The 14,603-nt window shown below is 44.4% G+C and overlaps 1 protein-coding gene across 1 annotated transcript in view; it reads left to right on the forward strand.

Annotated features, from left to right (window-relative positions):
* The window catches only part of kcnh2b (potassium voltage-gated channel, subfamily H (eag-related), member 2b), a 291,614-nt gene that overhangs the window by 183,835 nt on the left and 93,176 nt on the right, over positions 1–14,603 (forward strand). The window contains exons 3-5 of the mRNA XM_045221514.1: positions 4,324–4,473; positions 4,860–5,345; positions 5,965–6,176. Coding sequence (XP_045077449.1) covers positions 4,324–4,473; positions 4,860–5,345; positions 5,965–6,176 — 848 coding nt within the window. The remainder of the gene's footprint in view (positions 1–4,323; positions 4,474–4,859; positions 5,346–5,964; positions 6,177–14,603) is intronic.

A 14,603-nucleotide genomic window follows, 5' to 3' on the forward strand; every position in this document is an offset into this window, starting at 1 on the left:
AAAGGGAGTGCTCCTAATCTCAGCTTGTTACCTGTATAAAAGACACCTGTCCACAGAAGCAATAAATCTATCAGATTCCAAACACTCCACCCATGGCCAAGACCAAATAGCTCTCCAAGGACGTCAGGGACAAGATTGTAGACCTACACAAGGCTGGAATGGGCTACAAGACCATCGCCAAGCAGCTTGGTGAGAAGGTGACAACAGTTTGTGCGTTTATTCGCAAATGGAAGAAACACAAAAGAACTGTCAATCTCCCTCTGCCTGGGGCTCCATGCAAGATCTCACCTCGTGGAGTTGCAATGATCATGAGACTGGTGAGGAATCAACCCAGAACTACACGGGAGGATCTTGTCAATGATCTCAAGGCAGCTGGGACCATAGTCACCAAGAAAACAATTGGTAACACACTACGCCGTGAAGGACTGAAATCCTGCAGCGCCCGCAAGGTCCCCCTGCTCACGAAAGCACATATACAGGCCAGTCTGAAGTTTGCCAATGAACATCTGAATGATTCAGAGGAGAACTTGGTGAAAGTGTTGTGGTCAGATGAGACCAAAATCGAGCTCTTTGGCATCAACTCAACTCGCCGTGTTTGGAGGAGGAGGAATGCTGCCTATGACCCCAAGAACACCATCCCCACCGTCAAACATGGAGGTGGAAACATTATGCTTCACCGCATCAAAGGGACGATGGACGGGGCCATGTACTGTCAAATATTGGGTGAGAACCTCCTTCCTTCAGCCAGGTCCTCTGTAGCTCAATTGGTAGAGCATGGCGCTTGTAACGCCAGGGTAGTGGGTTCGATCCCCAGGACCACCCATACGTAAAAATGGATGCACACATGACTGTAAGTCGCTTTGGATAAAAGTGTCTGCTAAATGGCATATTATTATTATTATTGAAAATGGGTCGTGGATGGGTATTCCAGCATGACAATGACCCAAAACACACGGCCAAGGCAACAAAGGAGTGGCTCAAGAAGAAGCACATTAAGGTCCTGGAGTGGCCTAGCCAGTCTCCAGACCTTAATCCCATAGAAAATCTGTGGAGGGAGCTGAAGGTTCGAGTTGCCAAACGTCAGCCTCTAAACCTTAATGACTTGGAGAAGTTCTGCTAAGAGGAGTGGGACAAAATCCCTCCTGAGATGTGTGCAAACCTGGTGGCCAACTACAAGAAACGTCTGACCTCTTTGATTGCCAACAAGGGTTTTGCCACCAAGTACTAAGTCATGTTTTGCAGAGGGGTCAAATACTTATTTCCCTCATTAAAATGCAAATCAATTCATAACATTTTTGACATGCATTTTTCTGGATTTTGTAGTTGTTATTCTGTCTCTCACTGTTCAAATAAACCTACCATTAAAATTACAGACTGATCATGTCTTTGTTAGTGGGCAAACGTACAAAATCAGCAGGGGATCAAATACTTTTTTCCCTCACTGTATACGTAAATCCCTCATGTTCCAGGCATTTAAAGAATCAGGACACACACGTGTCAGGACCCCCCCACAGACGGAATCTTTGAGTGGATTAGTCCTTTTAAGTGGGATGGAAAAAAGAGAGCGTAATGAATTGAAGTCAAATCCTCTTCCCGACAATTTTGTAATCCTCTGTGTGTGTGTGTGTGTTTGTGTGTGCATGTGTGTGTGCGTGTGTTTTCCTGAGTGTAGCCTATTTGTGTGTATGTGTGAGATTTCATTGTGTGTTTGGGGTGGGTACAGTGTGTGTGTGTGTGTGTGTGTGTGTGTGTGTGTGTGTGTGTGTGTGTGTGTGTGTGTGTGTGTGTGTGTGTGTGTGTGTGTGTGTGTGTGTGTGTGTGTGTGTGTGTGTGTGTGTGTGCATTAGTGGCCAGAGAGAGAGGCAGAGGTGTTCCTACCACTAGGATTACTGAATAAACCCTCATGTCTGTCAGTAATAGATAAATTTATGAAATATTATATTACATGGTCCCATATTGTATCAAGTGGTGCTAAGACAATTGAGGATGTTACGTTGTAGTGAGTTGTTACACACGGTCCAACATTACTGTGTTGGTATGTTACAAAGTCTGTAACTCCAGATGTAATGTATATCAAATAACTATATTTTACTATGTAACTACTGTGTAAACAACAGTGCCATGTATGTAAAATGTGTGTAGAATGTTATTTATTTTATTAATTTTTTTACCTCTGATCAGATTGTTAAGATAAAAGCACTGCGTACACACACACACAAAGGGTGGGAGCCAGATGATGGTTGTGTGGGGACCTATAATCCTCAATACAGTTTTCCCTGTTTTAATCCGTGTGGGTGTTTACGTAGAGGTCCAATCCCTTCCATGGGCCACACTATTGTGGTGTGATGGCTCAGAGATGAATGACGGGTGGGCTGGGCGCTAGACTGAACACTCACTTGTGTGTCCACAACACAGTACATTACTCTTTAGACTGCCGTGGCTGCTGCCAACCTTGCTAACCCTGTATGCCAACACCAACCCAGCGCCAGTCACTGACTACCGACCAGGTAAGGGTAAGGGCATGGGATAAGGTAGGACAGGATAGAATAGGGTTAAGAGGAAGGAATAGTTCTCCTTTGTCTTGGAAGACTGTTGAGAAATGAGAACCTTGGATTTATGTTTCACACATGTGGAACACATGCAGTAGAGTTGAAGGTTTCTTGCATAGAATTAGGATTTAGAATAAGTCATTTTATAGGATCTCTATGGTTTCTTGTAGGTTTGAGAAGGAGCACTTCATATACTTGATGTACTGGTGGTGTCACTGTACCGTGTCTTTTTGGTGGGGGTATCAGTTACAACCTTGTTGATGCTTTCATACTTTGAATTCATAGAACAAAGTTGATGGGACGCCTGATTCTACTTTATTTATGAATGAGGCTTGATTTTGGCTAAATGAGAAAGAGACTGGCAAGCGAGCCATGTTTCTGAGTGTTTTGGCTTATTTAGCAGTGTAAATACCAGATGCTGTGTTGGTAGAAAAAGGCTTTATGCCATAACGTCTCTCTGAGCTGATAAAAGTACAGTATTGAAATGTCCACAGGGTCACTGCTGACATCCGCTACAGGAGTTAAAGCCCAATCAACATGTTGCCTTTCATTTCATCAAACCCTACTGAAATAGTAATTTCATCAAACCCTACTGAAATAGTAATTTCATCAAACCCTACTGAAATAGTAATTTCATTCAACCCTACTGAAACAGTGACTTCATCAAACCCTACTGAAATAGTGATTTCATTAAACCCTACTGAAACAGTAATTTCATTCAAATCTACTGAAATAGTAATTTCATCAAACCCTACTGAAATAATAATTTCATTCAACTCTACTGAAACAGTAACTTCATTCAATCCTACTGAAACAGTAATTTCATTCAACCCTACTGAAACAGTAATTTCATTAAACCCTACTGAAACAGTAATTTCATTCAACCCTACTGAAACAGTAACTTCATTCAACCCTACTGAAACAGTAAATTAATTCAACCCTACTGAAACAGTAATTTCATTCAACCCTACTGAAACAGTAATTTCATTCAACCCTACTGAAACAGTAATTTCATTCAACCCTACTGAAACAGTAATTTAATTCAATTCTACTGAAACAGTAATTTCATCAAACCCTACTGAAATAGTAATTTAATTCAACCCTACTGAAACAGGGCTCTGTAGGTGGACAGCTACATATGACCATTAAGTCGGATTTCATGCTCAGTAAAATAGATTTTTCACGCTCTTGTGAAGTGAAATCACTGTGGTTGTCTTATGGCATAGGCATTACGTAGGAATGTGTTCAAGCAGATCATGTCATGAAGTGAATTTCTGTGTGTGTGTGTGTGTGTGTGTGTGTGTGTGTGTGTGTGTGTGTGTGTGTGTGTGTGTGTGTGTGTGAGTGTGAGTGTGTGTGTGTGTGTGTGTGTGTGTGTGTGTGTGTGTGTGTGTGTGTGTGTGTGTGTGTGTGTGTGTGTGTGTGTGTGTGTGTGTGATGTGTGTGTGTGTGTGTGTGAGTGTGTGTGTTTATGCATTACGCTTTCTCTTTTTGCCATCCCACTTAAAAAGACTAATCCACTCTAAAATGCATCCTGCATTTTCAATCCCGTGTATAACCTAAGTCATTTCATATACAGGAGAACATTTGGCCGTGGGGGGATGGGGGTGGGGGTGGGTGTATGCCTGCGTGCGTGTGTCTGCATTGTTGTGTGTGTCAGTGTATGTGTGTCAGTGTATGTGTGTCAGTGTGTGTGTGTCAGTGTGTGTGTGTGTGTTTATGTTTTGTGTCATTATAAGCCCTCTATCTCTCTCTGTCTCTGTCTCTCTGTCAGGTGTGTGTTTCCCGTGTCTGGTGGATGTGGTGCCGGTGAAGAACGAAGATGGCCTGGTGATCATGTTCATCCTCAACTTCCAGGTCATTTCAGACGACAAACAGCCCAACCAGGACCTCAACCACAAGCTGCCCCCCTGGCTCCCCACAGGTAACCACAAGCCCTCCCAGGCCCACCCATGGTTGCGCCCCTGCCCAGTCATGTGAAATCCATAGATTAGGGCCTAGTGAATTTATTTCAATTGACTGATTTCCTTATATGAGCTGTAACTGAAATTGTTGCATGTTGCGTTTATATTTTTGTTCAGTATAAATAATCATTCAATTACATTTTTTAAAAAGATTGTTGGATAATCACTCGATTCAACTTAGTTCAGTTCAGTTTATTGCTCTCTCTGGTTTCTTCCTCCTTTTCTCTTTCCCACTCACTCTCTTTCTCTCCCTGTCGGCCTTTGTACCACTCTTTTTTACTCTCCCTCTCTCATTTTACCACCCCTCCCACTCTTTCTCCCTCCCACCCTCTTTCTCGCTCTGTAGGCCGGCCACGTGGCTTCAAGCTCCGCCTGCCCTCACTTCGCTCCCTCAGCAACAGCAAGGTCTCTCTGGACGACCCAGAGACGGGGCGCCTCCCAGCCCCTGGCTACCCCAGCCACGAGTCCCTGGCTCTGGGAGAGCTGCTCTCCTTGCCCCCATTACCTCCGGGGCACAAGAGCTCCAGAAGCGCAGGCAGCAGCAGCAGCAGGCCGGCCCTCCTGTGGCCCGAGGACCAGCGCGCCCTGCTGGGCTCAGAGCCTCCGCCGTCCGCCGCCACCTCCTCGCTGCCCCCTGGCCAGTCGCCGTCCTGCATCGCCCTCCAGACGCTCAACCCGGACGTCTCGCTATCCAACTGCAGTCTGTCACACAGTCGCTCCCGTGAGAGCTTCCACAGCATGCGGCGGGCATCGTCAGTGGATGACATCGAGGCCATGCGGCCGGCGTCAGGCCGGAAGTACAGCACAGCCCATCCCATCCACAGCAGCACAGGTGGGGGAAGAGGGGGGAGGGAAGGGCGGGCCCATACTTCCAAATGGCGTTGCACCTTGAGAAAGCAAATGCACACCACCTCCTTGCCTGTATTTGAGCTGGATACCAAACACCCACAAACACACAGAGGTAAATTGCGTGTGCATTAGGAACTAGGAATCTGTACGTTGTAGCACTTCCTTCCTTTGTCTTTTAGAAGCTTTGAAAAACATAAAAGGCACCTACATTCCCTGGTTGTATTTAACCACAAACCTTTCAGCCTCTTCCCATACTGTACGCTGTGGCAAACTACTTGACTAAAGCACAAACGGATCTGGACTCCCCCAGGCTAACCACTTACCGCTCAATGAGATCAATGCATGGTTCATGTGATAGGTCAAAGTTACACGCTTAGGATGTGGTTCTAATCACACCTGCATTCAAATTCTATTTGAAATCATTAAAATACTTGAGTGCAATATGGGCGGAGTTTGATGTTTTGGGACTATTCTATTGTTTCCATTGCACCAGGCAAGCTCAGTTAAGCACAGCTAAAGTATTTGAAACGATTTCAAATAGTGTTTGAACCCAGGTGTGATCCTAATAGTCTGGGCAGTCCTCTCACAGTGTGTTCTTTCAGGGGCGGTGAACAACAAGTCCAACATCCTCAACTCCACGTCGGACTCGGACCTCATGCGTTACCGCACCATCAGTAAGATCCCTCAGATCACCCTGAACTTTGTGGACTTCAGGGCGGACCCCCTCATCACGCTGCCCGCGGGGGACATGGACATCATAGCCCCCTGCAAGCTCATCGACCGCACACACCACGTCACCGAAAAAGTCACCCAGGTAAGAGGGCCGTCCATGTGTGTGTTCAGTGTGTGTAAGCTAGGTGTGTGTGGGGGTGGTGCGTGAGGTAGCGGTGTGGTTTCCTTCATTTCCTCCATCTGTGTTTATACTGTGTCTTTACTGGAGACTGCCATGCATCAACCAGGTGATAGCGTCTCATTGGTGGGGGATGGGATGAGTTACCCCACAAAGCGCCGACTTGTAGACCTAGTGAAAACGCTCTGCAAATACAATACTAGTGGATTGGTGGTTGAGATCTTGGGTTCCTGCTCTGAGTGGAAACTTTGTGTGGAAGCTTGGTGTTAGCTGTATTGGTGTCTTCAGCGAGAGACTGGGTTAACCTAATCCACTTACCAGTGCTCCTTGTCTGTGGTGAGCCAGGGTGTGGCTAATGTCTTAGCGCTAGCTAGCATGATTGAATGAGAAGCGGATGGATGGCGCTCAGATTAAACAGTGACCGATGATTCTGTCGCTCTGGCATTCTCGTGTGTGGTGCATAATAACATGTAATTGAGTTATAGGGACAGTAATTCATATGATGTGAAAGTGGGGGCTTGTTCCCCAGTTGGACACCTCTTTTAATTTGCTTTGTTGCGCAGAGATTTAATTTACTCATTAAGGGATGTTGTAGTATGAAGCAGAGCTTCATGAAGACTTCTCTGTGAGGGGAAATGGGAAAATGGCAAGGAGAGACAGAATGATGGAGAACTGAGCAAGGGATGAGAGTGGCTATGTGACCTTATCCAGAGAAACCTACAGTTAGTGCAATCATCTAACCGAGACAACCACATATCTCAGTAATAGCATGTTTTTTTCCAAAAAAAAGTAGCTATCAGCAAAGTCAGTGCTAGTAGGAACAGTTAAGTGTGAGTGTTAGTTAGTTGTTGTTGTTGTTGTTGTTTTTTTGGGGGGTGAGAAGGGGTTGCTGTGAGATTAATCAAGATACTTCTCTCTCGCGCTCTCTCACCCCCTCTTTTTCTCTCTCTCTCTGTCTCACTCTACCCCCCCGATGCTTTTTAGAAAGGCTACTGTACTGTATATCTTCATACCACAAGTCAACCATTTCACCAAATACTAGGTTATACCAAGAGCCACTACTCACTAAGGCAGGCTTTCTTTACAGTATACACAGCTTTTAAATAGATAAAGGGGGAGGGCAACCAGGACAGCTGCTACAGTACAGACTGGCTGTACTAGCGGTAAGTCAATGTCAGGGGTGTGACAGTGGTCCCCTGTCCTCTGGGTGCCCTGTGGTGGTGTCACCACACGTCAACGTGGTCCTGTGGCAGGTGGCAGGCAGGTGGCAGGCAGGCAGGGGCGTCTGGTACACCAGCCAGACCAGGAACCATCCGGATGGAGGAAGCACCAGCTGTTTCCTAATGCAGTTTGTGGTGGTAACCGGGGTGTTTTTAGTGCTGCATGGGAACTACAGTTGCAGCACACACAGCAGGTATGGGTACAATATGTATGCACATAAGTTATATACACACCTAATCAGCAGTTGTGGGCATGTGGTTACACAAACGCACACACACGCACATGCTCACGCGCGCACACACACACACATGCACCCACGCACGCATGCACACGCGAACACGCGCACAACAGCAATTGCACAGAGCTGTTCATTGACACACTATAAATACAATGACACAGACATACATAAAGATCTACAGCATACAATGTCATTATCAAAGTCAAGACAGAACATTGGGGTTTCCAGACAGCTTGTAATCTTTTTCCAATAAGTGATTTTAAAAAGAGTTAGTTATGAGGCCATAGAGTTTATTAACCGAAGGCAGAATAACTACTTTACCACCTATGGCCTGCAGGTGGCAGCACCATCCAACACTCCTCTGGGCCCAGTTTTTCAAAAGTTATCTATCTGGATTTCGCTTATCTGATAGGATTAAATGCATAGAAATAGAATGAATAGAAATGAATAATCATTGCCTTGAATGGGACTAAGAGTGGTCAGTCCAATGCCTCCCTGCTCACTGAGAGATCATGATCACACACACACACTCACACACACACACACACACACACACACACACCCTCCTCCACCACCTAAAGAGATACAGAGAACATGAAGCCATTCCTTCAGTCAAGGACCACAGGTCCCTACAGAGAGAATCTGCATATGAGCTCTAGGAATGTTTTATGTGTGTGTCGTGTATTAACTACAAGTTAGACAGGAGGGCTTGAGTGTACGGCTGACCTGTGTTTGAGACATAACCGGCTCTAATGAACAGGGGATGAAGGGACGGATGGAGGGATGGAGATCGCTGTGGAGGAGGGAGGATGAAAGACAGGAACAGTGATCATGATCTCTCAGTGAGTGTGTGAGCAGGGAGGCATTGGACTGATAACTCTGAGTCCCAGGGATCAGGCTCATGCACCATCACACACACACACACGCACACTCCCAGTGACACTCCTATAGCTGTACTGCACTCATGGCTCACTGCCCACACACACTCTGGGGTGACACACACACTCATGCACACACATACAGTGGGAAGAACAAGTATTTGATACAATGCCGATTTTGCAGGTTTTCCTACTTACAAAGCATGTAGAGGTCTGTAATTTTTATCATAGGTACACTTCAACTGTGAGAGACGGAATCTAAAACAAAAATCCAGAAAATCACATTGTATGATTTTTAAGTAATTAATTTGCATTTTATTGCATGACATAAGTATTTGATCACCTACCAACAAGTAAGAATTCCGGCTCTCACAGACCTGTTAGTTTTTCTTTAAGAAGCCCTCCTGTTCTCCACTCATTACCTGTATTAACTGCACCTGTTTGAACTTGTTACCTGTATAAAAGACACCTGTCCACACACTCAATCAAACAGACTCCAACCTCTCCACAATGGCCAAGACCAGAGAGCTGTGTAAGGACATCAGGGATAAAATTGTAGACCTGCACAAGGCTGGGATGGGCTACAGGACAATAGGCAAGCAGCTTGGTGAGAAGGCAACAACTGTTGGCGCAATTATTAGAAAATGGAAGAAGTTCAAGATGACGATCAATCACCCTCGGTCTGGGGCTCCATGCAAGATCTCACCTCGTGGGGCATCAATGATCATGAGGAAGGTGAGGAATCAGCCCAGAACTACACGGCAGGACCTGGTCAACAACCCGAAGAGAGCTGGGACCACAGTCTCAAAGAAAACCATTAGTAACACACTACGCCGTCATGGATTAAAATCCTACAGCGCACGCAAGGTCCTCCTGCTCAAACCAGCGCATGTCCAGGCCGTCTGAAGTTTGCCAATGACCATCTGGAAGATCCAGAGGAGGAATGGGAGAAGGTCATGTGGTCTGATGAGACAAAAATAGAGCTTTTTGGTCTAAACTCCACTCGCCATGTTTGGAGGAAGAAGAAGGATGAGTACAACCCCAAGAACACCATCCCAACCGTGAAGCATGGAGGTGGAAACATCATTCTTTGGGGATGCAAAGGGGACAGGACGACTGCACCGTATTGAGGGGAGGATGGATGGGGCCATGTATCGCGAGATCTTGGCCAACAACCTCCTTCCCTCAGTAAGATCATTGAAGATGGGTCGTGGCTGGGTCTTCAAGCATGACAACGACCCGAAACACACAGCCAGGGCAACTAAGGAGTGGCTCCGTAAGAAGCATCTCAAGGTCCTGGAGTGGCCTAGCCAGTCTCCAGACCTGAACCCAATAGAAAATCTTTGGAGGGAGCTGACAGTCCATATTGCCCAGCGACAGCCCCGAAACCTGAAGGATCTGGAGAAGGTCTGTATGGAGGAGTGGGCCAAAATCCCTGCTGCAGTGTGTGCAAACCTGGTCAAGACCTACAGGAAACGTATGATCTCTGTAATTGCAAACAAAGGTTTCTGTACCAAATATTAAGTTCTGCTTTTCTGATGTATCAAATACTTATGTCATGCAATAAAATGCAAATTAATTACTTAAAAATCATACAATGTGATTTTCTGGATTTTTGTTTTAGATTCCGTCTCTCACAGTTGAAGTGTACCTATGATAACAATTACAGACCTCTACATGCTTTGTAAGTAGGAAAACCTGCAAAATCGGCAGTGTATCAAATACTTGTTCTCCCCACTGTACATATATACAGTCATTTTTATGCCCACAAAACACACATGCATAGTACATTGTGAACACACCCATCGTGATACACACATACAGTACACACACATAGACACACTCACTTGCACACACTCCCATGTACAGATGTGCACGCCCACCACTTGCTTGCACACATCTCTATCCACACTGCCATGCTCCTCACCACCCAACACACAGAGAGACCCTCCCGTCCCAAGCAGCACTTCACCACCCAACACAGATGGAGGTTCCTAAGTAGGAATGGGGAGTCACACTTCTTCATCCAATGGCAACATGGTAGGAGCATGGACCTCACAGGCTGTAGAACCACCTACGAACTACACCACTAGTCAAATGCAAGCATGAGATTAAGCATTATTGTGAAAACTTTTCATGTTTAGTACCACTCACATTGTTAGAGTTGGCAGTTGGGAAGAGCTTCACTGTTTCCATGTATATTAATGCCTGATGTACTGAAATGCATGGAAGAGAGGATCTTGAAATGTTGAGATGATCTTTGATCTTGGATCATCTTGTGGGTGTCTCTTTGGCTTTCTAGCAGGAGACAGATTTCCAAAAGCTCCTGTGTCTGTATTAAGGAGACTGTATTCATTGTAATGCTGTAGGTCCTGCTAGATGACTCGGGGAGATAGCAGAGGGCTAGGGAGCTAATGTCTTCAATTAGAATTATAGCACAGTGGATTCAGACCATAATATACTGTGACTCTAACTTTAGGAACCAACTTAAAAGTTAGGCTCTCCAGAGGAGGTGAGTAGATATTAAATAGGTACATGCTTTACATTTATTTTTTATTAAAATAGATATACTGTGTAAATATATATATTATTTTTTATTTATGTATTTTAATTAAATCAAATAAAAATGAATTAAATCAAATTAACTGTATTATAAAGTGAAATGTGAACTAATATGAAGTGTGGAAAGTATGGCTGTATATAGACAGTTTTTTATATTTCCATACATCACAGTATACTGCATCCTGGCTTGTAACTTCCTGAATATGCGTATGACAACACGTCATATGTTGCTGCTGGGTTGTTAATGTTCAAATATTAGTTGTGTGGAGAGATAAATTATTAATGATGCCTCGTTGGATATGTTTCAAGTTTCATGTTTCAAAGTTTATTCACCAAGTGGACCGGATACAACAGGTGTAAAACAGTACATTAAAACATTCTTACCTTGAGAGCTCTTTCCCAACAATGCAGTGATAATGATAATAATAATAATAGTAATATAGATAATAAATATAAAAAACACACAAAGTATATAGGATATACAGGTCAGTGCCAGTACAACACTGCTTAATCTACAATGTCATTATCGAAGTCAAGACCGAACATTGGATTTTCCAACGAGCTTGTAATCTTTTTCCAAGAAGTGATTGAAAAAAAAAGTTAGTTATGAGGCCATAGAGTGTATTATGGCTCCTAACCAAAGGCAGAATAACTACTTTACCACCTATGTTGCAGGTGGCATCAAATGAGCAACATTGCAAATTTTTTATATAAACATCAACTTTAATAGATTCACATTGTATATATATATATTTTATATTATAATCTAGTCATTTGGTCACACAAAAATAATTTGAGTGGCTCTGCAAATCTCATGGAGAGAAGTATGTAATTTGACAGGTGGATGTGCAACGACTTTTTTGTTGTTTTTATTTGTTTTATTTGTTTGCTTTTCATTAGGCAGCTTTCAGCATTGTTCAACTCTACTTTATACTGTAACTGAATCAAAAAACTATGCCATGGTTGTGTCTCCACATTTCCTGTTATATTTGTTGTGAGCAGAGCAGATGGCTCCAAAATGTATTGTAGCGTTAGTGTCTGGGATGTAGAAATTGCTTGGCTCAAATGAATGTCTTGCATTTGCATACTTTGGATGAGTATACATGAGCTATTTAAATAGTGTATGACGTAAATGATTCAAAGCGGATATATTTAGCACCTAACATGTTTTCGCCTAGGACATGCTAGCGGCTTTTTAATATTATGCCAAGGTTGTTTTTATGAAATGCATGGATTCACAAATTGTGATGCACTCTCCCATTAGTTATGAGCTATGTAATAATTTTCAAAATGGACGCCTTGTGTGTTTTTCATGATATGCAATTTAATTCAGTTGAAAACCGCTGCTTTTCCAAGGTCTCCTCTTCACACACACACACACACACACACACACACACACACACACACACACACACACACACACACACACACACACACACACACACACGCACACACACACACACACAGGAAAGCCATAGAATCGTTCTTTCAATAAAAATGAACTATCTTTCAAGCATCTGATCTATATCACTGCAATCTATATCTCCCTCCAAACCCGCTATTAATTCGAAGAAAAAGAAAAATAATAATGGTGTCTATTGATTTTCTCATTTGAAACGCTCCATATACTTTGCGGTTTGCTGTTGAGTCTACGGGCTAACGTTGTTGTAGCCACACACTCTGTCAGAGGCTGCTCGTCAGCTTTGATTGATATTAGCTGATGTGCTGGACAGCTGTGCATCCAGATAGGGGGGTTAGGGTTCAAAACGTACAGTATCCTCTGACCCTCAAGGTCCTTTGAAGTTGCCCATTAGTTTGAACTAGTTTGAACTGGTTCCCCTAACGTTGCTCAATTCTTCACTGATCTCACCGTTTTACAGTACTCTGTTCAGAGCAAGCAAAACATTGTCAGCCTGTTAATTAGAGTTGACTGTGTGAATATTACTTTCAGGGTGTTCTAGCTGAGTCTACAGTCACATCCGAGTCCACAGATGCTGTTGTCTTTAAAGCTCAGTCAGGCAGAATAGATGAACGCTGATTGGAACACTGAAGAAGTCAGCGACCTAACAATAGAACAGGCCTTCGTTTTGGTTGCCAGGTCTTAGTTTGGGTTGCCAGGTCTTGATTTGGGTTGCCAGGTCTTAGTTTGGGTTGCCAGGTCTTAGTTTGGGTTGACAGGTCTGGTTGATTGAAAAGGTAGTGCTGGTCATTAGATTGTCCAATGTATCAATGTAGACATTTATTTATGTAATAATACGCATGTAGGAACTTAATGCTTTCAAATAACTTTTTGCTTAGTGCAGGAATTGAGACTGTACAAGGCTGTAGAATGAGCTCCACCCTGAAGACCAATAGGCTAAGTATGTTTCTTTTTCTCACCTGCCTCCTAACCCTTGGCCTTATGTGTCTAGAATGGCCAGTGAAGACCGCAGTTTATATTACAAGGCACTTTTAAGTGTTCATATCACAAGGCATTTTATGGTTGTTATGGGTATTTGAACTGCGCTGTGTTAAGACAGTATCAGCTTTTGCTCTCAGTTATCTCTTAAACCTTAGCCTTTGTGTCCAAACCTCCTCAGTTACCGCCACACTTGATATTACAAGGCACTTTTATGCGTACTGTTCATATGAAAAGGCACTTTATGTGTGTTGTTGATATTACACTTTATGCTTGTTGCAGTGATATGATCTGTACTGACTTAAGACCTGGGTCTACGCCCTTTGCTCTTACCTGTCAACCCAAAGCCATGGCCTTTGCCACCAATCTGCTTCCCCCTCTCTCTTTCTCTATATCTCCAGGGTTGGTTCCGCAGCAGGCACTGTGCCCATCCCATCCCTCCCTTGCTCATTAGTTTGTTACGGTGACATTGGCTAAGAGGCTGTCTGACTGATTTACGCCCAGGCAAGGGAGCTTCTCGCCTGGCTGATTACTTTTCCCCGCCGCTGGCTGTGACCCCGTGCGTGAGGAGGGAGGAGAGGGCAGGGAAGGGGAGGGGCTAAAGGAGGGCGCCAACGCTGACGTCCATGGCTACGCGGGGAGGCGGGCACTTTGACATCTTCTCCCGGAAAATGGCAGCACAACGCTACACAGTGGGAGAGGGGTAATAGGGTGATAGGTTGAGGGAGACAGAGGGTGAGAGAGGGATATGGAACGAAATGAAGGGAACGGAACGAAAGGGGCGAGAGAAAGATTGTGTAGTAAAAGGAGAACAAGAGTGTGCAGAAGGAGAGAGAGTGCATTGGTAGAAACAGAGAGAGAAAAGTAAGGTCAGAGTGTCAATGTTACCTCAACCCACACCTCTCCCATGTCCTTCCCCTCTATGTTTACCTCTCTCCTCCCTCACCCCTCCCTCTCTTCTCCCTCACCCCTCCCTCTCTCCTCCCTCCCTCTCTCTTTCTCCATCCCATCCACCTCTCTTTATCCCTCCACCTCTCCCTCATCCCTAGACCACCCTCCACCTCTCCCTCATCCCTAGACCTCCCTCCACCTCT

The sequence above is a fragment of the Coregonus clupeaformis genome, chromosome 7 (genome assembly GCF_020615455.1).
Source record: "Coregonus clupeaformis isolate EN_2021a chromosome 7, ASM2061545v1, whole genome shotgun sequence".
NCBI lineage: Eukaryota > Metazoa > Chordata > Actinopteri > Salmoniformes > Salmonidae > Coregonus > Coregonus clupeaformis.